The sequence below is a fragment of the Apis cerana genome, linkage group LG7, assembly GCF_029169275.1.
Source record: "Apis cerana isolate GH-2021 linkage group LG7, AcerK_1.0, whole genome shotgun sequence".
NCBI lineage: Eukaryota > Metazoa > Arthropoda > Insecta > Hymenoptera > Apidae > Apis > Apis cerana.
In genome coordinates, this window is record NC_083858.1 from 10328586 (window position 1) to 10356516 (window position 27931).

Consider the following 27931-nt stretch of genomic DNA (forward strand, 5'->3'; position numbering starts at 1 on the left):
CCATCCACGTTTTGGTAAATTATCAAGAAATTAATTAAAAAATTTTTTTACAACTCGATATCAATATATTAGTTTTGATATGATTTAGTGGAGTGGATGTAGTTGTAATCGTAAAAGAAATCTCACAGAAATTATCCAACGCAGAATTGAGAATTACTACTTGTGTTTGATAGTAATTTAACGACATTAGCCATGAGAACGTAGTCATAATTGATTTGGATTATGCGAGGAAAATTATGATCACCTTGAACTTTATACTTTATTGCTTTTCTCCTTCGTTGCAAATTCTTATGTAAGCTCATAGTGAAGGATTATTTGGATTTATTTTTTTTAACAATCTCTTTCGTCGATCGTTATCGAAACGTACGTTATCGTAAATTCTTCTCTTTTCGTCGATCCTCATATCTGTCACGTATGTAGCTGTACTTTGAAATTATTGTTCTAAAAGATGTTGTCAATAGCTTTTACGTAAACAATCTTGATTGTGGATAATCAAGGAATGTTATCACGTGAATAGTAAATTGATAAAAAGGATTAAAAAGTAAACAAGGAAAAGTGGATAGAACAGACAATGTGTATGAGGAGAGAATATATATAAATATATATAAAAAAAAATTTATAATAATTAATATGCATGGTGGTTAGATTTGAATAAATCGATATATAATATCCGACAGATAATTATTTTTCTTATCAACGTTATCAAATTATGAATTCTTGAGAATATAACTTTTTAGATTTCACTCATAAACGATTTTTAAAGGATTAATTTAGAATTAATGTTTATATTAATTTGATTTGATTATATATTAATTATATACAAAAGTGATTGTGATATTTAGATTGTACATTTTCATAAAAATATAAACTTGTATAAATTTAATCTGATGTAACCTTACGTGTAATTTATGTTTTCTCTTGAGCTCTAACCACTAACTTTCTCTTATTTAACTTTAATTAGGAAATTATTGGTTCACCTCTAGAAATTCTCACTTCTACATATGTATACGTGCATGTATATACATATCTGTATGGTCATAATTGGTCAGTTATTATAGTCGTATTAGCATTCATGTTTTTTTTAAAAATTTTTCTAATTTTCACTTTCTATACGTTGTACGATAGATATTATATATACCAGTTTTTTAAACGATATCTCTTTTATATTTTTTCGTACGTTTGGTATCAAAAAAAGATGATTTCTTCAAATGAAAATGGAATGAAAAACAAATTGCATTTCCGAGTAAATTTTTTATTATTATTAAAAATCGATATAAAATGCGAGTAAATCTTCCTACACGAATGCAAATTTCCTCAAGTTTTAAATAATAATCATTGGTTATTATTCCAACTTTTTCTTCCAACTTGTCTCAAAATTTTCCATTATATCTTAATAATAAGAATTATTCCTTTCTTCGTTGCAGGACAAAACGTAACTCGCCTTCAGAATGGGGGCGATGTTCAGGAGCGAGCAGATGGCGCTCTGCCAGCTGTTCATTCAGCCAGAGGCGGCCTATCTTTCTGTTTCCGAGCTTGGAGAAACGGGCACGGTGCAGTTTCGTGATGTAAGTTATTATTGTAATCTTTTTCATATTCCCTGATATCTACAATCTTTGCGAATGCACAGATATAATTACTGTAATTATTTCGAAAGATGTTGACCTTGTAGCGCCATCATGTTTGACTTCTTATTATTAGAATGATATGTCTTGGATAAAAGATAGGTGAATTTAAAAGATGAAGTGCAATTTTGAAAGCTGTTTATTGCAAAAGATTTTGGGAAAAACTATCAATAATTTTTTTGCGAAATAATTTTTACTCTCGATACGGAATATAAATTTTTATTTGAGCTTGACCAAAGAAATGAAATTTAAATAGCGACTATTTACTTTGTACAAGTGTGGTTAAACATTTGTAATTTAATTAGCAAGTAATTAAATGATAAATATATTTCTTTAACGAAACAATTCTCAAATTGTAGAACATCACGTACTTTTTATTTCATTATTATTTTATTTATCCTTAAATTATTTATCTCTGAAAAATAAATATACTAGATGCACGTTGCTCCTACGTCTTTCGATTGAATTGTGAAGCAAAAGTTTCCTTGAAACTCCAGTTCTCGTGGTGGTATCTGGCCTAGAAATTATCATTAATGTCCATGACATAACAACTGATATAAGCGATTTTATGCGTGTCGGGTTCATACGCGGCCTTAACGCATCCCTGATCGTGAATCACGATGAATCATTTCCATTGATTCGAATCAACTGTTGAAGGCCGATCTTAAGATTCAATTTCCAGGAGAACGAAAAACCGAAGATCAGTGGCCCATGTTTTTAACGATGCTTTTTATTTTATTCTCGATTCGTTCGTAGCTCAACGGCGATGTGAATTATTTTCAACGGAAGTTCGTGAACGAGGTGCGTCGATGCGACGAGATGGAGAGGAAACTTCGATACATCGAGGCCGAGGTGAGGAAAGACGGAGTGCCGATCGTCGACAATCTCACGGAACTACCACGGGCACCGAATCCTCGTATGATCATAGATCTCGAGGTAATAACACCATCTTTATCGTGTGATCTTACTCTTCTATTTAATACTCCATTTTTATTATTTTTATCAAAGTTTAATCTTAACTTCTTTCGCGACATTCATACTATCGACTTATATATCGAAAATTAAGCAAAATTTCCATTGAAAGTGTAAGAATTTTAAAAGATGAAAATGTTATTATTGTTAATTAAAAAGGAAAGAAAGAAAATCCAGTTCGCTCGTCGATAGTCACTGATCCATGGACCGAGAACCCGTGTATTCTAAGTAAAAGTAAGGTGGGATTGAGATATGGTGGTGGTGGTTTCAGGCCCATCTCGAGGAAACGGAGAACGACATATTAGAGCTGAGCCAAAACGCGGTGAACCTGAAGAGTAACTACCTCGAGTTGACGGAATTACGGCATGTGCTCGAGAAGACCCAAGTATTTTTCACGGAGGTAGCTAAAGTAGTTCAGCAGCTTTTGCTCATAGCGTCGTCCTCCTTCGTGTAATCGATGTTACCGTTCTGTCGAAGAATCAAGATTCGTATCTTCTTCTATATCAACAGGAAGAGGCCAATGACTCGATCACCAGGACGCTAATAAACGAGGAACCACAGAATCCGAACACGACGATTAGGGGACGTCTTGAGTATGTTTTACGATATGCGGATACACGCGTATTTATATATGCAAATTTATATTTCATAAAAAGAAATAACCAAGTTGTGGAATCTGTGGAATTAAAATGGAGTTTAATTCTGTACATTCTGGGAAGAGATCCGGTTTTATTGCGAATCCAGGAGTTGGCCGAGTTAATCCCTGAATAACGTTAGATAACGTTAGATCAGTGTCCCTCTATCTTTTCAGAGATACGACATTCCTTTATAATAGCCAAATAATCTGGTATATTCTTTTTTCTCATAATTAAACGAAAATGTATTTGTTCAAATCGTTAAATCTCTTTTAAAATAATCGAGTTTCATTCTTCTTCTTGATGTTGCTTTTTCAACTAGAAAAATAGGAGATCTCGATGCAATTTTAAATCTTATTTATTTATTTGTAAATTTTATCGCATTCAAACTTTTGATAACAGTTGTCCAATTCTGTTTTATTCTCTTTGTTAACAAAGTTAAAACGATATTTTATATATCATTCTTAACCGATTGTTAAATTTGATATTCTTCAAGATTATTAATTTATCGAGCATGTTTTCTTTTTTTTTTAAATCTTTTGCTTTATCAGATGAAATTTTATTTTTGTAGATTCGTTGCTGGGGTAATAAACCGGGAACGAGTACCAGCTTTCGAGAGAATGTTGTGGCGAATATCCCGTGGAAACGTGTTCCTGCGCCAGGCTGAGCTTGACAAGCCGCTAGAAGATCCAGCTACTGTTAGTTTACTTCCTATCTTTTTTTTTTACCTACTTCATTTTTAAAACTAAAAAAAAAAAACAAATTAATCGATTTTTTCTTGTCTAGTTTATGAGAATTATCGATCGCTTACATAGACTTAATTTTATTAATCTATTTTTGTTGTGTCTGTTTTCTCACTATTGTTATATCTATCTCTAAAATAACATACACAAGGATTCGAAGAATTTGGTAAGATATTAATCTTAATATTATTGTTAGATGTTAAGTAGAAATTCACTAATTTTTAATTTCGTTCGTGATTAATTCTTTTTTTCAAGCATTTTCAGTGATTATTTGTTAGATTTCTTATTTTGTGGATTTTTTTCATTCTTTGTTTTCTCAAATTCGAAAAAATCTCGTATTAAAATATGATACGAATTTAGATTTAAAAATTCGGTTTTAAAAATAATTTCTTTAAACTAATTTCTATGAATTTTCTAGTATCTTAATCCCTCTTTTATTTTTTTTTTTTTTTTATATACTATTTTTTTAATATTATCATTACATTGATAATAACATATGTATCTGTTATTTTTCTTTATCTCTATTTTTTTTTTTTTTATTAAGAAACAACTTTCTATAAGATTTAATTGCAGTATAAACTGCAGTATATAATTTTATATCGCTTTAATAAAAATCGAAAAGGAAAGTCAGATAACAGGACTTAGTAAAAGTAAACGATATTACTACAATCAATGTTCGCAAACATAAATATAAATACAAATAATGATTTGATTTACTTGATTTAGAATTTTTAAATTAATTTAAATTAATTTTTCACGGTAGATTTTAAAATTTTAAGCTTTACCGAATAATCTTACTTTTTTATTATATAAAGAATTATATTTATTTTATATTTTTATTTATATATCGAGGTTATTTTTTTAACCCGATTATTGAAATTAAGAAAAATTTATAATAAACCACTTATAATTCCAAAGATAATAAATCCCGATAAAAAAAACCATTAAAAAAAAATCTTACTTTTGAAAATCCTTTCTCATCTTATGTCATCTTATCGCCGTTCAAAGAGTTAATTTTTAATCGTTTTACTGTCGCTTATCCCAAATTCGAGACAAGCGACAGACGTAATTCGCATTTCCAAGGAAAAAATCAACGAGTAACGAATCTGTTCGTTCATGATCCGTCTCACGCTGTTAAAAACTGAATAAGTTTAAACTTTGAGCCTTATATCTGGACGATCGATTGAGATATATATAAGGATGAGACGAAAAGGGATGGCACGATTTCCTCTATTTTTCGAGTAGATTTTGACGACAAAATTTTCTTCTCCCGCTTTCTTTTTTTTTTTTTTGTAAATACATTACTTTTGATCTCTTGTTGGATAAGTTTTGCGGATTGTTTTAGGGCAATCAGATATTTAAAACGGTGTTCGTCGCATTTTTCCAAGGAGAACAGCTGAAGAGCCGCATAAGAAAAGTCTGCACCGGTTTCCACGCCTCTTTGTATCCGTGCCCGCATAGCCACGCGGAACGTCAAGAAATGGTGAAAGGCGTTCGAACGAGACTGGAAGATTTGAACTTGGTGAGAAAGAATTTTTTGGTATACACAAAAGACGTGATCAGTTTCTTCTTTCTTGTTACTTCCTTCTTTTTATTGGAATATGTTGGCATATCAGGTGCCTATTAAAGAAAATGATAGTTAAAACAGATTATGAACAGAAATCATTTCAGTATAATCGTTTCATTTGTTTTTTGATTATTGAAACGGATCGTGATCATCGAACAAGTCATCGAAACGATCTCCTCTCTTTTTCACTTTACAGGTTTTGAATCAAACGCACGATCATCGTCAACGCGTTTTACACAACGTAGCCAAGGAATTGCCCAATTGGGCGATCATGGTTCGAAAGATGAAGGCGATTTATCACACGATGAATCTGTTCAACGTCGACGTAACAAAAAAGTGCCTTATAGGAGAGTGTTGGGTACCTGTATCGGATCTTACCATCGTTAGAGACTGCCTTAACGAAGGATCGGTTGGTTCTTCAAATTTCACTTCTTTTTTTTTTTTTTTTATTAACATTCACTGACGCTTAATTAAGTATTCGAACGATATATCGAATATATTTTATAAAATTTTGTTTTGCATCCGCAAGCATCGATCGTTTATTGTAATCAGTTATATTAAAAAGAGTGCAACCATCTCTAATTTTTTAGTTCAAAAATGTAAAAAGAGTCGAGTTTAAATCTCGCAAGATTTCCTTTTCCGCTTTTCCCCTTTTTCGAAGGTGAAAATAGAAAATCAAAAATTAATATTTCCGCTTTGTTTAGCGTCTCTGCGGTAGTTCGATACCATCTTTCCTCAATGTTATCTACACGAACGAAAACCCCCCGACGTTTAACAGGACGAACAAGTTCACCAGAGGTTTTCAAAACTTGATCGACGCGTATGGCGTGGCATCGTATCGCGAAGCTAATCCAGCCCTTTATACGATTATCACTTTCCCCTTTCTGTTTAGCATCATGTTCGGCGATTTTGGACATGGTAAGTGAATAACAAATTCATAACAATTTCTTTCCTTTCGAAATTCTATTTACCACTTTTGAAAAAATCAAAGTTTTGTCAAATCAAATTTTCATAATCAAATTCTTTTTCTAAGATTCTTAATTTTTAAGACTTTCGAAATGAAAACATTTTAGTTAAAATTTAAATAAAAATTTAAAAAAGAGATAAATCATTGTTTTTGTAAACATTTTTGTGCAAGGACTTATTTACTTGGAATTATTATATCTATATACGTAATTATTTGTTTAGGTATAATTATGACTCTGTTCGCTCTGTTTATGATCGTGAAGGAGAAGAAGTTTATGGCTGAAAAAACAACGAACGAAATTTGGAATATATTTTTCGCCGGCCGTTACATTATACTTCTCATGGGTTTGTTTTCCATTTACACTGGCATCATCTATAATGACGTATTCTCAAGATCAATAAACATATTCGGGTCTAGTTGGGACATACGGTTCGACAATAAAACAATCATGATTAATGAGCTTATGGAATTGGACCCGGCTAAAAGTGATTACAAACAATACCCTTATCCAGTGGGTATGGATCCAGTTTGGGTGCTTGCCGAGAACAAGATCATATTCTTAAATTCGTACAAAATGAAGCTGTCCATCATCTTCGGTGTCGTGCATATGATATTTGGCGTGTTCATGAGTACCGTTAATATTATGTAGGTTTTTAGAAACGTATAGTAACTTGTGTATAATACAAACTCTGCTCTCATTATCATTCTTTTTCTTCCCCACTAATGAATCATTCTCTTTTGAACAATTTTACGATACTTTTTTCACACAATCCTTTTCTTCGTCCATTCGTTCGTCCACTCTCTTCCCATCTCTTCTTTTCGACAATCGATCGTTCAATCACGTTGTTCCATACAATTTTGTTTATAAAAAATAATTTCTATATTTTTCTGTAGACATTTCAAGAAATACTCGAGCCTTTTCTTAGAATTCTTGCCACAGCTGCTTTTCCTTGTTGTATTATTTCTCTACCTGGTAGTCTTAATGTTTGTTAAATGGGTTTTATATAGCCCCACTTCGCCAGGTACGTATTCCGTAATTTCCGAGTTTAATCTATCCAATTTTTCGATCAGACGAAATTTAACGATATTTCACCATGTTTTATAGACATGGCGTATACTCCTGGCTGTGCACCATCGATATTGATCACGTTTATTAATATGATACTGCGGGGTCATAGCCAAGTGCGCGAAGGTTGTTCAGAGTATATGTTTCCGGGCCAGACCACTCTTCAGCTTGCCTGTGTCATAATTGCAGCGTTATGCGTGCCCGTCATGCTGTTTGGGAAACCACTTTTTTTCTTGTTGCACAAAAAAAGCGCGCAGACGGGAAAAGTCCTGGTAAATAATTCTCTCAACTTCCTACTTGTTATTCCTCGCATTTCGTTTTCGCATCCGAAACGTAAAACTTTTAACAATAAACGTATGTATAAATGCACACGTTAAAAAAAGAAGGAAAAAACACGTAAATCTATTTCGAAAATAAATTCCATCGCACGAGTAGATGTATTTTTATTTTAACGCATTTAAGTATTTATTAACAGATCTTCACAACGTATAGAATATAACACGATTTAATGCAAAGATTAATTTCTCCCTCTCTCTCTCCCGTTCCTTCATTCATGTTTCAGAGCGATGGAATCGCGTCCCAAGATATCGAATTGCAAACTAAAGGGTTGCAAAATAACCCGTCGACCAGCGACGCAACCGATGAACACGAGGACGAGTCGTTCGGTGAAGTAATGATACACCAGGCGATTCACACCATAGAATACGTTCTCTCAACGATATCACACACTGCCTCTTACCTACGTTTGTGGGCTTTGTCGTTGGCCCACGGACAACTTTCCGAAGTTTTGTGGTCGATGGTTTTGCGCAAGGGTTTATTCGCTGCCGAGGGTAATTATATATCGGCCATCATGTTATTTTTCGCGTTCGCCGCATGGGCCTCTTTCACCGTTGCCATTCTTGTCATGATGGAAGGCCTGTCAGCCTTTCTTCACACACTTCGACTTCACTGGTACGTAGAAGAAAAATGTTAAACGCGAATTTACGATTTTTCAGGGAACAGAACGATTGCGAAATTTATTTTTCATTTTGCACGCGCGTGGAATAATCGTATAATATTGTATAAACGCAAACAGGAAAGTTAATTTTTCCAGAATTAATATGTGGATGTTAATATGTTTTTTTTTTTGTTTAAATTAAATGGATCGTACGAGTAACAAATTTTTTTTGAGACTCGATGCTCGAGAAATGTTTACTTTCATTTTTCTCTTTTTCAATAGAATAATATTCGTTATTAATTTTTTCTTTTTTTTTAATTTTTATCCTCAAATATAATAAAGTTTGTTTGAAATATTCTTATTTGTTCTATACCGTTAAAGAGTCACATATTACAAAAAATAAAAGATAGTTATTTTATATGTGTTTTACTTACTTTTCTCGACATGTTAATAAAATATTAATAAAATAGAGTATTAATTTAAAACGAAATGGAAGTGATCATGCAATATTAATATTTTTATGGACATAGCAGTAGATATATAATATGAATATCGTAATATTTTACTTAAAAATTTTCAGGAAGGTTCGGTTTTATTTATATTGTTTACATTTTCAAATATTTTTCACTTGTTCCTTCTTTTCTTTCAGGGTGGAGTTCATGAGCAAATTCTACGAGGGCCAAGGTTATCCCTTTCAACCATTTTGTTTTAAATCTATTCTAGACGCCGAAGATTCCGAAGACTAGACTACTGCTGTGATCCTCAGCAATAATTATAATTAGATATATCTATCGTGTTAAACGGAAAGACTTGTTTTTATTTTATAAACAAATTAACAAATATCGAACGAATTATATACATTGGAAGGATATGTTTTTGAAAATTTTTGAACTAAGTATTTTTGACGAAAAAGAATTTCTTTACACTTAACCAGATTGTGCTTGTATAAAATATCATTGCAAAAGAAATTTTTAATCGAAGATATTTGTATCCTTTTTAATTCAAACAAGATAAATTGTTAGGTTAACAATATTCAATGTGTCTCGTATCGATTGTTAAAAATTTATAAATACGACAAGTTTTCGACATTCTTTTCGGAGATATATTCTTTTTTTTGAAATCAATCGTTTTCGAAATCAATAATGCTTATGTTAAATTTTTATGTTCAAATGATAGAACGAAACGTTAAGAGATAACGAAAGTGTTTTGAACAAATATAAATGTTTTTTTAAAAATTATATAAAAAATATTTATCATATTAGTTAATCAATTTTCAGTGTTTCTTTCATTTGTACTATCCAAAAATTTATCGTTAAACGTTGACAAAATTATGTTCGATGAAATAACGTTTCTAGTTTTTTTTCTAAAAAAGATTATATAATATAATAACACACGATTAAAGGCACATGAAAATTGTAAACCAGATAAAACTAGTGAGTTCCCCGAATGAAGAATATTATTCTCTGATTTGTTTTACATTAAACGAACATATCGTCGATAAGTACACATCTCGTTCATTCCATTCTTCATTGTCGAAATGTGACACTACGATAAAAGTATAATATGATGATTTACCATATTATATTTGCATATTATTATACTAGGAATGTAGAGAGAAAGAGGGGAAAGAAAATATAAAGGAGGAGAGAAATAAAAATTTGAGAAGGATGGCGGGAATGTACATTCTATGTTACTAGAGTACAAATTATCGAAAGTGATTGCGAAAAGTATTCATCTTGAAACTAATAAGAAGTGGTGTCGTTAGAGATGTATCCAATATAGATATTAATGTAATATCTGAAAACAGTGCGATGCAAATATATATAAAAATATATTTTACCAATATCTTCACGTTGCATTGATTTAACTTTTACACATTTTCTGCTATTTCCTATTTCAATTGTATCCAAAAAATATGGATTAATTTCTCTTTGAAAAATTCGAAAAATATTTATAAATATAATGAAATTGAAATATTTGTTAAATTTATATAACAAGATTTACAATTTTCAGAATGAAGAATAGATGTTAATATTTAGAACCAATTATTTTCCTTGTTCGAAGAATGTATTTTTTTTTTTTTAGCGAATAGTAGTTTTTAGAAACATCCATACAGTTCAAGCTTCGATGCTTTTAACCCTCCAATCATTCACCCCAGATTCTTTGATACGCACCCTTTCTGTACACTTGAAGGGTTGCTAATGAAACACTGGAAACCAGATGCTCGAAGCTTGCAGTTCAACCAATAGATAATCAAACGTATGTATTTTTCAGATTCCAATTCGTGCTTCATTTTTTTCTTTTTTAATCAAGCTTCTATTTCGAGAACTCGTTTAAGGTTAAACGAGAAGATCATTTTGTATTATACTTCGTTTTGCATAAAATTTCCTAAAATTATTTCTTTATATTTTAACATTCTAAAAACAAAACATCTCATCTTCCTTATCTTTTCCATTTCATCCATTTCCCCCACTCGATTTGATTTTAAATTCAATCCGTAGGTTTCGCTTAAAATTCCAATATAACTATCTGAAAAAAAGTCGTCTCACCTTCTCTCTCCTTCATCCACTCTCCTCATTCCATTACATTACCAAATTTATATTACATTACGTCACGAAATTTCGATTGATTCGTATGAAATCGAAGGTTTCACCTTAAAAATATATCCAAATATATCCTCTGCTCGAAAAAGACTACTCCAAAAAGAACGTTTCACCTCTCTACTCTGTCCACTTCATTTCCATTCGTTCTCGCACTCGATTGATCAGGGCGAAAATTTGAACTCCTCTCCTCTCGGTGGAAGGAAGCAACAGAGAGGACTTTCCATCGGCATGGCATCGGGAGAAGCCCGAGGGAGTTGCGCGCGCTTGTGCAACGATTTTCCGCACCTCAATCGGCGAGCGTACGTTCAGTCGGTGTGACGCGTTCGTGAACGGTGCGCGGCCACCACGCGCCTCTCATCCGCTTGGCGTGGCTCGACGCGTGTTTATCTCGACCACACAGGTGAGTATACATACCGTCACACGTGTGCACACGCACCATTTGATCCTCGCCAAATTTCATCGATCGGTGTCGTAATCCCGTCTCCCTTTCGCATTCTTCGATTTTTCCACTTTGTGGAAAAATTAATTTTTGGCGCGAGAGGCTCGATTTTACTCGAGTTTTGAATCGAGCGGATTTGCAACTCGCGCGACACTCTAAGAAATGGTTTTTGAACGAGGAAGAAATCTTTTTATTTGTCATAATTGCATTCGTATTCCGTAAATTTTTGTACATTCGAATTTTGTATGTTGCGTTGTGGTGAACATTTCTTTGATATTGAATTTAATATTGAAAATTGACGATTATATATCTGATGATCACAATACGAAGTAATTTTGATGGAAAAATTCTTTTAAAAGTGGTGAAATCAAAGTTTCAATTTTTTTTTTTCGTGTTTTGAAATATAATTTCACTTGAGATTATTATTTTTTTTTTTTTTAGCAGGAAGGATGATACACAGAAACTTGACCGGTATTAAAATTTTTCTCTATCTGCTGAAACGAATTGGACGAAAAGCAAATGAAATTTTAACCATTGATTTCGCCCCGTTGAATTTTGCTGAAATAAATTGCATCGTGTACATATAATTCATTACGTTTTACGTATTCATAAAATTTCGTTAAAAACGGAAGCCTGGTAATACAATTTGTTAAATTTACATAAGTTATTTAGAATTTCTTCGATTTGAATATTTTATATTATTATTTTATTTTGGAAGGAGAATTTCATCGAATTAATTTGAATTTAGTAATATTAATTTTGCGCATCTTATTTTTAAATAAAGGAATCGATCTGAAATTATTTATCATATTAATTAGAGGAATATAAGTAAAGATAGGATGATGTCTGAATATTAAATAGATTTTATATTTAACGATTAATATATAAATATATGATTTTAATTTTACACGGTATATACATGACTATATATGAATGACGTATATGCTCACGGGTAAATAGAAATTTCTAAGTTTTGTTTAAGTTCTGTTTAGTCAACGTGCCTCGCATAATTAGCACGATAAGCTTCGAAACATATTGAGAATATAAATGAAATACGTTCTTCTTTAAACGAAATTTCACTTTAAAAATATTTCAACAATCATTTATCATTTAGTTACTTCGTGCTACTTTTTATTGTATATTATTATTTCTTAAAATTACAGCATTGAAAATTTTAAACAATAAAATGGAACATTAAATATTCCTAGAAACTAGACGATATTTTAATATTCTGAAAGATAACGATAAAATTCTAATACATAATATTGAATAAACTAAAAATAGAACTTAACTAATATATTGAAATATATTATTCAATATATTGAAATTTATTTATTAAAATTAGGCAAAGAATTATTTTACAGATTCTTATAACACGTTTAGTTACTAAAAATGAACTAAAAATTGAAGCACATTATAAACACATAAAAAATAGAAATAACAAAAAAATTTCCATGACGTTAAACGATGATAATAATATAATTTTCATTCGAATCCTCTATTTTATTATAATACAATCGAAATTCGAAATAAATTCATGGAAATATTATCAACGTTTGATATCGTGGACTTGGGTCGTTCACCTTTAAACAGATACTCCGACGTGAGATACTGGAGGATTTTCATATACAGGGTGCAGTTAAAAATAATGGCACAGGAAGATAGGAAGCGATTTCCTATGTAAAAATTAATCGAAAATTAATCAAAGTGAAAATTTCTCTTATTAAGAGCTTTCCATGTCGGTATCATTCCTGTATATTGGTTGTACAATATTTTTCGTTGCACTTTATATGCGTGCAATAAGATTATACAGTTCGTAGACGCAAACGAACAAGTTAGACTTCCTAACTTGTCCTTTTGTACATTAAACGTACGTGGACTTGATTATTTTTCTGCTTCAATTCTATTCATTCAAAAATCATCTATATACTATTAAAATTATTATTACTTTTAATTATAGTATTGATCATAATAAAATTAAAAGTATTATTTTGTTAAAATTATTAATATTATTTTTTAAACTTATTATTAAAGCTAGATCAAATATTCTAGTTGAAAAATTAGTTAGAGTGTGCAATGTATTTCTGTGGAAAATGGGGAAGCTTGAATGAAAAAAAGCTTCGATTTGTTTTTGTTTCCTGTGTTACAAAGTCAACTATTCAATGAATAATAATAGAATCGTCAATTTTTTTTATTATTATTTTGTACAATAATTGTGGTTTCGTAAAATCCTTTTTTTTTCTTATTTATTTTTTATCATTTAAATAACATCCATGCAAAATAACTACGAGAATGAAATTTCCACAATTTTCTACGACTTTTACCGCTATAAAAAAAAGTTTACTTGTATTGTTTTTCATTGTGATGTCGTGTTATTCTTGCTAAGCTGTGAGAAGAAAATTATTTCTTTTTCCTTACTATTTTTTATTTCTTTTTAATAGTTCCAACGCGTGAAATTTCTATAAAAAAACTATAAAAAAAAAAAAGAAAGAAAAAGAAAGAAAGTATTTTTACTTTTACAAAGAATATTTTTCAAAGTTTTCATTCTTTTTCTTTTAACATATATTATTAAGATTTATTATCATGACGCGGAAAAAGGAAGGAAGAAGGTAATATGGAAATATTTTTTTTATAGCTTGGATGCAGTGATTAATTTCGAATATCTCGTTATGGTAATTACACACGTATCTCGTATCTATCGTGTTTCAGCAATGCGTGATGTATCCTAACATAAAATTGGCTTAATGTAACGCGAAGAAGTTTATAGTTACAGTAAAATATGACAATGATGATTAGAGAGTAAAACTGAAACTTAATGGCTTGTGCTTGCATAAGTTGTCATTCTTTTATTAACTTAATTGTTGGATTAATTCATTGAAGTGTAAATTCCATAATATTTAAACGACAATTTTGATACTTTTGATAATTTGATGAATTTTAATTGAGTATAAGTTATATTAAAATTAGAAATAATTTGAAACATATTATATGAAATTTAAAAGTAAGAAATAAGCGAGAATATAGGGAAAGGGATAAACTATAAATTATTTTTAAATTATTTGGTTTATTATGAAAAAATTTTAGAGGATTAATAAAAAGTATGAAAATTGTTTTAATTAAAAAAAAATCTTCTCATTTGTTCCTCATGCGTGTTACTAAAATTTTTAATAACACAATAATGAGATGATAAAATAATTAATTAAAATTTAATAACAGATGTAATAAAAGGAAATTAAGTTGGGTATATTAATCAAATTATCACGTTCCAGTTGAAATATTTTATTACATTTTTGAAAAGAAATTTTCAATATTGCGTATAAAGATCTTTAATATAAATTTGTTGTAATTTTCTTTCAATTTTTTTATAATTTCAGAATCTTTTCAGAATCTCTCTCAACAAGTCAAAGTAAATAAAATAATTTCGAATCGTGAGAATTTCAATTCTATCGCGTTAAATTAAAATTTACATTTAACACGCAAAGTATTCTCACGAATATCGAAATCAATATTTTTATACAGACATCGTTCATCGTGCATGGTGCAAGAAATAATTGGTGCGTGTAATGAAAAAAATAATATAATATCGTTAAAAAGAAAGAATTTCTTAGTATCTTAATATGCTGCTAAAGAAATAAGCAAAAATAATTTTCAAGAAATTGGCCAGTTTAATACATATTTTTATATCTTTGTGTTTTTATTTTGTACGATTTATCAATAAAATAAAATTTTTGAATATTTAAACTTTATCGTAGATACTCTTGATATGGTGGTAATAATAATAAATAGTAAGAAAGTAAAAAGTAAAAAGATTTTATATTAATATTATTTGTAACATTTATTAATAATATCAACGTAATTAATAACATTGATTATAAACATCATATCTTGTTTCGTTATAAATAACTTTTCGCACGAAAATAAAGTAATTTAAAATTATAATATGTATTACAAACACATGATAGAAGACAAATATTTCAATATAACATAGATAGAAACACATTGAAATAGAAGAAACTTAGCCTAAATAATTATAACATATAATATATTTTTAAGAAGTACGATAAATCAATTATCATATTTTACCGATAAATATTTTAATAAATGTAGATATTTCTTACCAATGATATATCCATTTAGGAAGGAAACTGTGCGATTGCAGTTATAATTTTTGTATGTAATTAATTATGTACAGTTCCTATTTATAAAAAAATCTTTGTATATTTTGTCTCAAAAATTTTTCTATCATATTGAAGATTGAAGAAATCATCGATGAAGAAGATTTTAAAAATATAAATATAAATTCGCGAAGAACTCATAAAAAAAAAAAAAAAATCCAAATTTGTAAATTAGATCGAGACACTTTTATTTTGCCTTCATGATTTTCATTTTACCATTATTACATTTATTGATATTATCTCTAGAAATAAATTTTTACATGGAATTTTTTAAATCTCGTCAATAAACGATATTATATTTGATCTTGCGAATCATCTTTATTAAATAGCGAAGCATGAAACGTGATTGAATTGCAGAAGAAAATACTTTCCTCTTAAACGTGTGTGTATAAGAATCGGAGCACAAGTTCAACTTTATCGATGAGAACGTGACATAGATGTTGATAAAAATCCTTCTGCTTGCTATGTACGTATGCGCTTTTCAATATACGTAGAAAGTGTACTACATAGATGTGTACAAAGAAAGAGATCAGTAGTCCATGACCTAGACCTTCCTCAATGGATCACGAGTGTAGAAGGGAAAGAAGAAAAGTTTTTTCGAACGATACTTTTCAATTGTTTCACAAAATTAAGAGCAAGAAACGTGACATTTTTTACATCTATAAAAAAAGTACAATTTTTTGCAAAAAAAGTAAAAAAAATAAAAAATGATAGTATTTTCTTGCAAGATTTTTGTGCAAATAATTGTCACAAATTAATTATTTACGTTTTATGTTTGTAGTTTTAATGATTTCACATATTTTATCTGAACACGTTCGATGATTGAAATGGCGTTGCACGTGCAATGAGGCAACCGGATAGTTACACAATTACGCAATAATACTTTTTCAATGTAATAGTATTCGAAAACTTTTTCTGTTTCTTACGAAATCTATTTCAATTATTCGCAATGAGAGAACAATAAGGAATATTGATTAAAAATTAAAACTTTAAAATATTTTAAAATCTAATTGAAATTGTATTAATCATATCTATTATCGTAACAATGATAATAGAATTAATAACAAGAGTTATTATGTACTACTTTTTCTAAATTATGGATCTTGTAATGAATAAAAATTCTTTACAGATACGTGCATAAATTATTTATAAAAGAAGTTATATAAGTGTGATATAATTATGCAATAATCTTAAACGTAATTTAGTTTCATTATTTATAGTGTGTAATAACAGGAAAAAACTTATTATAAGCAATTTTTTTTAGAATTTTTTTTAGAAGAAAAAAAAAATAACACGTAATAGTACAACAAAATTAATAATGAAAAATATTTTTTTTATCAATATAATAATATTAAGACGCTTTATTATTTAAAAGACAATTTATTATTTAGAAATTTACCATCTTGTTGTTTATGCTGCTTGTAAATATCGTATTTATAAACATTTTAGAAAAATACTCTGTGTTTGATGAAAAAATATGTATTTTACACTGGGCAATGAAGATTTAAGATTTATCATATAAATCTGTGTGTATGAAAAATGATCACATATTAAATTGTTTATCGAGTTATTTATTCTTGCCAAAAATTGTTATTATTTACACATTTGCAAGATATAAAAAATATAATTTCTCTTTATAATTCGATCTTATCGTCATCGTACTTTTGAACGTTGAAAATTAAATTTTAAAAATTTTTATTCATTTTATATTACAAGTGTATAGATATTTGATAGAAGAGAGATTTTGATTTGAACAATTTCTAGAAATTTCAGTCTTTCTAGTAACTTTCTTTGCAGATGCATACATTTCTTTTTAAGAACAATAAATTCTTTGTCATATCTTTTCACACACTAAATAGAAAATAGCAGAATAGGAACAATGGTCTTTTGTTAAATCCTTTTAAATATATTCATTGCATACCATTCGAGTCATTACCTACATTTATCATGCGCGTGATAAATGTAAAAAATATATAATTAGAAATCGCAAAGAGAATATTCATAACAATATTCGCGTCAAATTTGAAATCGTATCGAATAAAATTTTTTCGTATATTATTTTTTTCAGCAATGAACGTACTAAGAACGAAAAAAAAAAAAAAATCATAAAAATACGATCGTTAATGAAAAGAACTCGCCTCTCTTTCAGATTTAACGTGGAAAAGATAAGTTTAAAAATTAATTTTTGACGCATCGATATTCTTTTCACGTCAAACAGTGGCCGTATTAACGCTGCGGAATTTTTCTGTAACAAAATAATTAAAAGAAAAACATTTCAAATTATCGTCAACAAATCGAACCATTGCATTATTTAAAGCAAAATAAAAAACGCCCGTACATAAAATAACGGCCGTTGCATAGTTTCGCAACGTTGGATTTCTCCAGTTGCAATTACGAAAAATCTAGAAATTCGTAGAAGACACGAATCATCCAAACGTTTTTCACGAATGATAATAAAAAAAGAAAAAGAAAAAAAAATTCTGCAACATTTACATCTTTTCCCCACCCTCTCACATTTTTACATTTCAAGAGGAATACTCCCTAGCGTTTTCACCCTGATTCAACCTCTCCTTCTCGTCCTTCTCCGCCAATTGATTCAACTTAACTTCGTAAGTGGACCTGCCTTTTTTATCCGAGCCGAAGCACGTGGCGAAGCAGGTGTCGTGCCTGCCGAAATTCTCCCCGTCCTCTATGGTCTCGGGCATCGGTTGGTTCACCGTCTCGGGCAGATACATGGACAGGAAACCGGACAGAAGGGCGATGAAACCGAAGAGAATGGCGGGCACTTTGGGGTCCAACGAGTCCAACAGCATTATGGCGGGTGTCAAAGTGCCGCTGAGACGGGCGCACATCGATCCAATTCCCAAACCCGTGTTCCTCACCACGGTGGGGAACAACTCGGCCGTGTAATTGTAAATAACGGCGAACGAGCCCGATATGTTCGACTTGCCGAACAGAACGATCCCGACGATCGCCGTCCTTGTCAAATCCGATCCGCCGGGTATCACGGAGGCTGTTATGCAACACACGCCGCCGATCAACATGAACGAGGTGATCATGCACCTTCTCCCCAGCCGATCCATCAGGAAACAGATCATCACGTAGGTGGGCATCTCGACCAGGCCGCTGAGGAACAGCATGAGGAAGGGATTGCCGACCAGGTTGCCCGCGTTCAAAGACAGGCCGTAATAGACGATCGAGTTGGCGAACCAATTCAGGCACACGTTCAACGTCTTCTTGCGCAGATTGGGCGTCTTGAACAGGTCCAACGCCCCGTAAGACCGCTCCCTTCGATCCACGTGCCCTCGAATCTTCCCCTCCCCGATCAGTTTCGCGGCGTCCACGTCGACGTCGGCCCCGTTCATCCTCAGACCCTTCTGCACGATCGCGAGCGCCTCGGTGACGCGGCCCTGGGCCCACAACCACCTGGGCGACTCGTCCATCAGCCACCAGTGGCCGGCCAACAGGGCGCTGTGAAGGCCGTAAACGATCTGCAGCCACGTACGATCCTTGATCACGGCCCCCCAAATCGCAACCAGCATGAAACCAACGGCGAAAGTTAGTTGGAACATTATCCCGCAGACGGTCCTCTTCGTGGCGCCCACCAGCTCCATGCTGAGCACGAATCCTGTTATGTACGCGCCCGCCGAGCCGAAGATCCCGTACAAGAACCTGAACACGAGGAACAGGTGGTAGTTGTTGACGAACGCGACTGACACTCCGAGAACGAGTTGCGCGATCGCCGACACGTAGAATATTATCTTTCGACCGTATTTGTCGGCAAGGCTGCCCAGCGTCACCGCGCCGATGAACACGCCGAACATGTAGGAGGATTGGGCCAGGGCGCCCATCCACCTTCGCGAGCACACGAAGTTCCACTCCATGCCTCGGGACGATTGGAAGTACTGGGTGTCGTAGGTCCACGACTCGCATTCCTTCATCTCGTTGTTCGCGTCCAAGTAGTAACAAGCGTCCACGGCTCGGGGCAAAATTTCCACGCTCGAATTCGAGATCGTCGTGAGATTATTGAGAGGATCCGCGGTGGTCTCGGGCACGTTGCACTTGTGGGGTGGTACAGCGGCCACCGTCAACAGTGTCAGCATGTGCAGACCGGCCGTCAACGCGCCCAGGATGTGCAGGGAGAATTGCCAGAATTGGTATTTACCGAATTCCCCGAGATGGCTCATCAATTCCTCCAGGTTATTGTCCACGCTCGCCATTTTTCGATCTTGGCAAACCTCGTTTATTTGTTCGCGACGATATTCTCGCACTTGCTTCCGATTCAGATCACTTTTCTCGATTCCAGCCTAGTGGACATCGTATTTCAAATTTCGATTTTCTTCCCTAATTCTTTCCCTCTTCTTTCTTCTAATTGGCAAAAGTTTAGAAAAGAAAAAAATGCACGCACTTCAAACTCGCTAATCTCGTTGATTCCAACGCGAAGATCGCTCGACGCAAGATGAATGAGACGAATTGCTGGCTGCAAAGTTGAAAGTAATGCAATCGCGTGAAGATATGAACTGTACTGTTCTAATGCTCACGGAGAACTGGATAACCGTGAGTGGAACTGTGGGCAGAACGAACTGAACCGACCGAAGCGGATTGCACTGTCCATTGGAGAATGCGTTGGATTTATTTTTTACAAAATTTGCGGTCGTCCTCGCACCGTTACCGCTTATTTTCCTCCTCGGATTTTCTTCTTGAGATACCGATTCTAGGAATTTTGTCTGCTGATAATGCTCGATATTGCGGAAAGTAGGTTCTGAAAATAAAAATAACATGATTGTTATTGGTAAATAAATCTTCGAGCACGATTTTATAATAATTCGCCATTATAATTTAATTACGTTAATAAATTATTCTCGAAGATTATAAATTTAGGTCGATTCTTGTTAATTACATCTAATTATATACGGAAAATTGATTTGAACAATACGAGTGAACGTTCAAATAAGTAACGCGTAAAATTGTGAATATTATTTCTGATATAGATTTTTGAACGCGGAATATTTGATTTTATGACACTTTGATAACTATTTTGGAAAATTATATTTGAGATAACCAAAATGATTTTCTATTAAAATTGAATCAAGATGTAATCGCATATGATACAATGAAGAATAAGTGACAGATTGTATTTATAAGTGATACATAAGAAAATTGTGAATCTTATCTCTAAAACAGATTTTCGATAATTATTCTGAAAAGTGATAGGTAATTATTGTAATTTCACTCTTTCGAGTTGAACGTTTAAGTATAAGTTTCGTTTCACTTCGAAATTCGAAAGAATGAAGTAAAACTGAGTAACTTCGATTGATCGAAGTGGGAGAGTAAACAGCATTTAAGTAATATATTTACTGAATCTATCAAGTTCTGTAACGTGATAAATATGACGCATTATATCATGTGGATTGATTCAAGAAATTATAGATATTATACGTAAAAATAGGTCGAGAAAATACAACGAGTGATAAAATATCGAATGAAATTAAAATATTGGTTATTATTAATAAAACGTATCGAAGTAAATTTTTAAAAAATGATTTAGAATACATATCCCTCTGATAATTCTTAAAATATTATTTTAACATCGTTAAACGACGATGTTTCAAATTATTTCGAAAAAATTTATTATAATCAATTTCGATGTATTTACTCTAGCACTCGACAACACATTGTCTTTTCAAAGTGACCACATGCCACAGATAGACAATTGGTTCACCGAATAAGACAATATAATATAGGCGGAAGTGGTCAAGCGTATATTATTAATAAATTGTTATACAGCCTCGTGTTTTATTTTTAATTCTATATATCTTCGTTTTAAAATTAACATTCGATTGGAAAGATTTTCATTCAATGAATAATAATCAATTTCGATTTATGAAAATGAAAATCGATATCTGATTTGGCATTTTTAAATTATTTTCACCGATGCATAACATTCGGATTCAAATAAAAAATAATACGATTTATAATTTGTTTTTTACGAATTTATAAACAATTTTTAATCTCTTCTAAAGTTTCCTTCTGGTTTCTTCTTATCGATACGGACGATATGTTTATTATTAAATTAATACGAGATATCATTAAGAAGAGAAGTAAGTTTGTTGATACGGATTACTGATTTTTGTTTATATTAATAAATAATATTAAATAAATAGAAGGAAAAAGAATATTATCAGATCAACGATAATTTTTAGTTAAATCTCAAACGATATGAAAATTTATAAACTTAACTTTTATTTATCCACGATGAAACGACTACTGTTCACCGCCATTGTTTCTTTTCATCTTCGTTTCACTTTTAAACAATAACAATATGCGCGCCGTCTATACTTTATCTTACGATTTCGATTTTTATTTTTTATTATTCTTATATTATCAATTACAATATAAATTTATTTATGCAGATATTATATTTCTCTCTCTATTCTCGAATGAAACACTACACTGGAAAATAAGTTCTAAAACCGCTCGCAGCACGTGCAGTATCAAACTGAAAGCGGTGTTCTCATAATAATCTTGACATGCTTGTACGCTCGATGCCTTATCGTTCGTTTACCAAAGATGGATATCGCGAGAGTTTGATTATCCTTAATTGTTTCGAAATAGGTCCCTTAATTTTATAGCTTCCTTTTTTTTTTTTTTTAGATAAGCTTCGACACATTCGAAATTAAAAGAATCCACTCGTAACGATACACATTTACTGTTACTTATTCTCTGCCCGAACAATTTATGTGACTTTCCTTTCCACAGGCATGACCTTTCTACGCTTCGCTCTGAGAATTGCTATTAATATATAGGGTGTTTACTGTAGCAGTTTGCCGATTGATTAAAATTTATCTGCGAGACGAGTGTTTTTAAAACAATTCTTCTTTTGCAGAGAAGAAAAAAAGATTGCGATTCAACGTGTACCGGAAACTCTGCCTCCGTTCGGATGAATGACCGTGTGAACGTAAGAAGTATCATTCGATATCGCGCGAGTTATGCGTTAATCTTTTTGAAGCAAATTTAAAGTCACATTTTTATAATAACTTTTGAATCATTGTATCCGTAATTTCTCTATTTATATGTTGTTCGATAAATTTTTCGAAAAATTATTTTTCCTAATTATTTAACGCATAAAATATTTATTACATACTCGAAATAATCGTGGAATAATAAATTTTAATTAACAACGCGATACTCGGCAACATAACTCAAGCTCGATGCAAAGACTTTCACTTCACAATTGTACTTCTAGCAATTCTAGGCTCAACTAACTTGGATACACATCTTTCACGCGATATACAGAGTGTGTTCAAAAATCGCGATACGAGGAGGGATCATTTCTTTGTGAAGAAAAATGAATCAAAGATGCAGAGAATTTTTGAGAAGTTCGATTATAAAATTTCATCGCTCGTGCAGTATTTTTAAACTCATTTTTCCTAAAATATAAAATACAAAATTCTGTTATTCTTATACCATTCTATATTTTGAGGAATTATAGGTGCTGCATTACTGACACTTTTGAAAATAATTTCGCGATAATGCACTAGTTTGTATAATTAACAAATATACGTTCGAATATAGTGAATCACTTTTTGTAATTATCAACAAAAAAAAATTATTCACATCTTTCAACCAGATACACCAATCACTCTCGTTTTAAACATAATTTTTGCACTTCGTGATTTAATTTCGTGTTGTTTTTTTTTACAATTCACAGTACGTTGCGAATATTTCTTCTTTATTTTTTTTTTTTTTTTTTCAATAATTCACGCGCAATACTTTTTTCTACTTGGTATCCCAGAAATGAACTGAGTCGTGAACGATGATCGTTCTACCTCTTATGCGAATGCAGAAGAGAACCTTTTTAATTATTGAAATTGTATACAGTGAACTTGCGTGCTAGAAGTGGAAAGTGCAGAATGAGTTATTCCATTGTCCTCCCCGTATGAATTATCATTTTGATGATGTACATTAGCGTTCACAAGTATCGAATTTTTGCAACAACGTGGGTGAATTTTATCAAACAAATTAATCCCTTGTGATATTTTTAATTGCCTTCTCAATTGACTTAAAGATTGGCTTAAACGCGCGTTAACTCTTCGTCGTTTTGTTATTTGCTTCTACTGTTGCATCGTGACGAATCATATGTATTTTCGTAAAAGAATTAATTAATTTAAACTATATATATATATATATAAACAAATATAGAGAGATGTATATCTTCGAGCACAGCTAAGGGCAAAAGTTTTCTTACATAAGGAAATTTGTCTTATAATTGGAAAATTCGATAAAAAAATTTTTCGTCGACAGGAAATTTCTTCGAGAGAGTGAGATCAACAAAGTTTCACCAACTTTTCGTGTTTTCGAATATAATTTTCTCCTAGGAATTATTACTTAAAATTAACAGGTAAATTTTAAGAATATTATTCAATGTAAAATTTTAAAGTGAAATTTCCCCGGAAGAAGAAAATTGTTTCAATGAAAAATATTGCTTTGTCTCAGTTAACGTTATTTATTAACCCATTATATTCTTCATACGTTATTTATAATTTGCTTTAACAATTTTTTTTTAATTATACCTATTTTTATTAATCTAAAATTATCTACACAATTCCTAATCGTTAAACTCCAACGAATTGAAAATTGAGGTTAGAATTTAAAGTTAAAATAAAATTTACTTTTTCAAACTGCAATTCCTATTTCGTATTCTCCGCCTATACTTTTGAACGCTAATGTACGTACTTGTTTATACAATATATACGTGTAATATCCATTATGCACGCTAGTGACCACGGGTTAATCGTTATCGAAATAACTCGCAGCCTTTCACGGAGAAAATTTTTCGAAGAATGGATCAAAGAAGAGCAACGAACGAATAACATCCTTATCGCGCTTCACAAATTCCACTTTCGATTAGATAGATTTCGAAAAATCTATTTGTGTAAAGTACTCTCACAGATAATATTTATCATAATATTAACAGATTATGGATAATCTATCATCGAATTCCAAAGATTACTCGTTAAATAGAATTGGGGTACAAGCTGTACGAGTACTTAATATTACTTTGTGTCCAGAATATCAATCAAATCATCCCGCAGGCTATGATGATTGTACGCGAATTTCGAGTCGTGTCTTATAATTCATACGAAAATAGGAGGTGTTTAAGTCATCGACTTTCTAAATTTGAAGTTGTTTAAAAAAATACAGAAATTTTTGATTCGATCCATACGAGCACCGATTTTTCAAATAAGTTTTCATCCTCGTATGTATGTGATACGTGTGATCAATCGATTTTTATGCAGTTTCATTATTTGTTCATTAAACAACGAATGTCTCGTACAGATATCGCAAAATACTTTCGAACAACGGTTATGGAATTATCGGGTATCCCATGTGGCAATTATTTTCTTTTCGCGAGACTTTGGAGAAACTGTATTTTCATTTCTTGAATTCGATTTTCAGAAAAATATTTTGTAAAAATCTAACTCCATTTTGATATATTCGTGTACAGCTTTATGATATTCGCACGAAAAAAGAAAAGAAAAGAAAAGAAGAGAAAAATATTCAACAGAAAAAGGATTAAACTCGGAAACTTACTGTTTCGAATCGAATTCGAGCACACGACTGCCGTTCGCCACGCTCGTTCACTGGTAGAAATAAAGGCGAACGACGTTCAATTAAACGATGAGCAGCGCCAATTTTTCAAGCTCGTTATGGCCCCTTCACCAATTATCCAACGCTCCTAATTTTAACCTCGGGATTAATTGATGGAAAGAAGGTGCGCCTTGTATCGAGTTCCATATCGAGAAGCACGGAGTCACTGACATGTTTGTTGTAAACAAAGTCGTCCACCACAAAGATCTTAGACCACGTGATCTAATTCTATTCCGTTTCGTTCTTCAAGTCACTTCGAACATACGAATATTTGTTTAATCTACGAGTGTATCATGGAAAAGTTATCGTCTCTTCTATCGATGGAACATTAAATTCGACTCGTGTCTCATCAGAATGGAATATCTAGAATACAAAATATAAATAAATAAATTTGTAAAAGTCTACGTATCGTTATACATAGACTTTCTTTAATAATATTTTAGTTTTTGAGGTATTACAAATATTGATATAACTTTGATATCTAGAATCAATATAAAACCAACAAAAATTTTTTTTATGATATATATAGATAGATAATCAAGCTGCTACTGCATCGGGCTTCGACAATTTCAGATTATCAAATCCCCGATGTCGGGTTATTAGACCGTATATCTCTAATACGATAGAATGCGATTATTACCTAATCGTTTTCAGTATACATAACTTTAGAAACAAACAGTGCAGTGTTATCGAGAAAAATAATTTTAATTTGCTTCGATATTTTCATTTCTGCGTGAGGTGTCCCGCTTATTATGTATAGTTTTATAATTGTTTTATAATAAACGATTGTTGACAGTTGTGGGATTCAGTTAGTGGATTCGTTATCCTTTGATAACGAATGCTGATTAGTCAGCGTTGAGAAAGAGTTCATCGATTAGTAATGACAACACGCGATGAATCTAACTATAAATCGTATTATAAAAGTGTATATCTTAACTCTCAAAAAAAAAAAAAAGGAAAATGAAATAACAATATTGTTTTACCTTCGAGTAATGACAATACCGAAAAATAACAACTTCGATTCATTCTTTTCCTTTACGCCTATCAAAAAAAAAAAGGAAGTAATTTTAACATTTCGATCGATCTATGAAATAAATCTCCAATAATTTTAATTCTTTCAAATGGAGAAATGAGAAAAAGTAACAAAGATCCTTCGATCGAAAAAAAGTAATTTCAATTATCCCACTCCACACGTTGTGCACACGTCGCACAATTTGCATTGCAAACACGTTCACTAACGAACAAAAACCGGAAAATTAGATAACCTCGTATAATCCAACATGCCGCATAAAAGGGAGGAAAGAAGGGAAGGTAACGAGCTCGAGCTACATTATAACGCGGATACAATTGTATTTCCCTCTCATCGAGAAAAAAAAAATAGAAGAAGAAGGAAAAGAAGAAAACCTTGGACGAATTCGGTATCGATGAGACCCATTGCCTTGACTCGATCCGAGGGAATATTGGATTTTTAAACGGAGGACCTCCCGCCTGGACTGTGATTCCGAGCTAGCTATGATCCAATAAGCTTAAACGGATTTTCGAAGTTGCATCGTGAACCTGCTACGAGATATCGTCTGCTATTCCATCGAAACGATATCTGTTCAGTATCTCGCACAATCGTTGCAGAGATATATTGAAAGAAAAATAACCAAGAAATCCTTTCCAAAAAATTACACGAGAAGCGGGTGGACAAGTCGCGTTGACTTTCTCACTTCGTCGCACTCGCTCTTGCATCTTCTCCGTTTTCCGCGTTCTTATTAATCTTCAATTACGAGGATCGTCTATTTTGTCCAACGACGACGCATCAAAGGTTCAATGCACGAACGTACGAAAAGTGGTGGTTGTTCCTTTTTGCTCAAATTTCGACCGAGTGTAACGTGGAGAATTTCGTTAATGAAAATTGTACTTACGCGTGTAGAATGATTGGACAGAGGTGAAGTGATAGTGGAGGACGAAGCGGCGGAATGATTGACAGCCGAAAGCACGACATCCGTCTGCCGACACGAAACCGAGTCCTCGAGGCGCTCTGGCGAACGAGTCGTGTACTTCTTATTGGTAGGAGATAACGAAGACATGGCGCTATCGAAATCAAAATTTTTCTCCTGTAATTATGTAGTTGACACGAGGAGGATTAAGTTATTCGCGTTTGAAATTCAAATTTACGACCGATCTTCCTCCATATCTTTATTTATTCGTCCCCTATCGTGCCTATTGTTATCGTATTCATGAGGAATCGATAGATTATCTCTCATGCGGTAAGAAAAATGTAAATGTGTTGTTTATATTAGAAAATTATTACGAATTATTTATTTTATTTATCGAGATATATGCGCTATATATTATTGATACAGTTTGTAAATATTTGTTGTTGATGCATTAATCGTATTAATGAGAATAATTATTGTAAAAGTGGATAATAATATTTTTTTAATGGTGTTATTATCGTAATGAGGAATTCGGGTTTAAAATTATTATTATTTTTTTTGATTTATAATTGTTCATAGTTATCGATTATTTGTTATCGAACGTGAATATTTTGCGCATTTTGCGTATC

General features: G+C 31.9%; 3 protein-coding genes and 1 long non-coding RNA gene across 19 annotated transcripts in view; 2 read left to right on the forward strand and 2 right to left on the reverse strand.

Moving 5' to 3' along the window:
• The window catches only part of LOC107999286 (V-type proton ATPase 116 kDa subunit a 1), a 35137-nt gene extending 24783 nt beyond the window's left edge, over window positions 1–10354 (forward strand). For 6 of the 10 annotated variants that reach the window (XM_062077164.1, XM_062077166.1, XM_062077165.1 and 3 more), the window contains 13 exons: window positions 1425–1565; window positions 2379–2558; window positions 2866–2994; window positions 3105–3187; window positions 3801–3927; window positions 5318–5494; window positions 5736–5948; window positions 6244–6457; window positions 6728–7151; window positions 7401–7528; window positions 7612–7844; window positions 8135–8523; window positions 9159–10354. In XM_062077164.1, the coding sequence (XP_061933148.1) occupies window positions 1449–1565; window positions 2379–2558; window positions 2866–2994; window positions 3105–3187; window positions 3801–3927; window positions 5318–5494; window positions 5736–5948; window positions 6244–6457; window positions 6728–7151; window positions 7401–7528; window positions 7612–7844; window positions 8135–8523; window positions 9159–9255 (2511 nt within the window). In that variant the 5' untranslated portion in view covers window positions 1425–1448 and the 3' untranslated portion in view covers window positions 9256–10354. Of the gene's footprint in view, window positions 1–1424; window positions 1566–2378; window positions 2559–2865; window positions 2995–3071; window positions 3188–3800; window positions 3928–5317; window positions 5495–5735; window positions 5949–6243; window positions 6458–6727; window positions 7152–7400; window positions 7529–7611; window positions 7845–8134; window positions 8524–9158 lie in introns of all 10 variants that reach the window. The other 4 variants (XM_017058992.3, XM_017058993.3, XM_028667447.2 and 1 more) reach the window with 1 other exon arrangement.
• Window positions 10328–11360, reverse strand: LOC107999285 (uncharacterized). The gene is made up of 2 exons (XR_001766328.3): window positions 11226–11360; window positions 10328–11162 (listed from the first exon to the last, which is right to left on the reverse strand). It is a non-coding gene; the product is annotated as an uncharacterized LOC107999285 (long non-coding RNA).
• Window positions 11361–11380: 20 nt separating this feature from the next.
• Window positions 11381–27931, forward strand: part of LOC107999228 (aminopeptidase Ey) — a 37039-nt gene continuing 20488 nt past the window's right edge. Inside the window, exon 1 of the mRNA XM_062077162.1 lies at window positions 11381–11512. The gene's annotated coding sequence lies outside the window, so the exon portion shown is untranslated. The remainder of the gene's footprint in view (window positions 11513–27931) is intronic.
• On the reverse strand, window positions 17282–27504 carry LOC107999283 (organic cation transporter protein). 7 transcript variants are annotated; one of them, XM_062077170.1, is made up of 4 exons: window positions 27288–27503; window positions 25321–25740; window positions 18350–20488; window positions 17282–17971 (listed from the first exon to the last, which is right to left on the reverse strand). In XM_062077170.1, exons 3-4 carry the CDS (start codon window positions 19944–19946, stop codon window positions 17937–17939), a joined length of 1632 nt encoding a protein of 543 aa, XP_061933154.1. In that variant the 5' UTR covers window positions 19947–20488; window positions 25321–25740; window positions 27288–27503; the 3' UTR covers window positions 17282–17936. The 7 variants fall into 7 exon arrangements, with proteins under 7 accessions (XP_061933154.1, XP_016914476.1, XP_016914479.1 ...); XM_017058987.3 differs by having other exon boundaries at window positions 17282–20488; window positions 27288–27504; XM_017058990.3 differs by lacking the exon at window positions 25321–25740.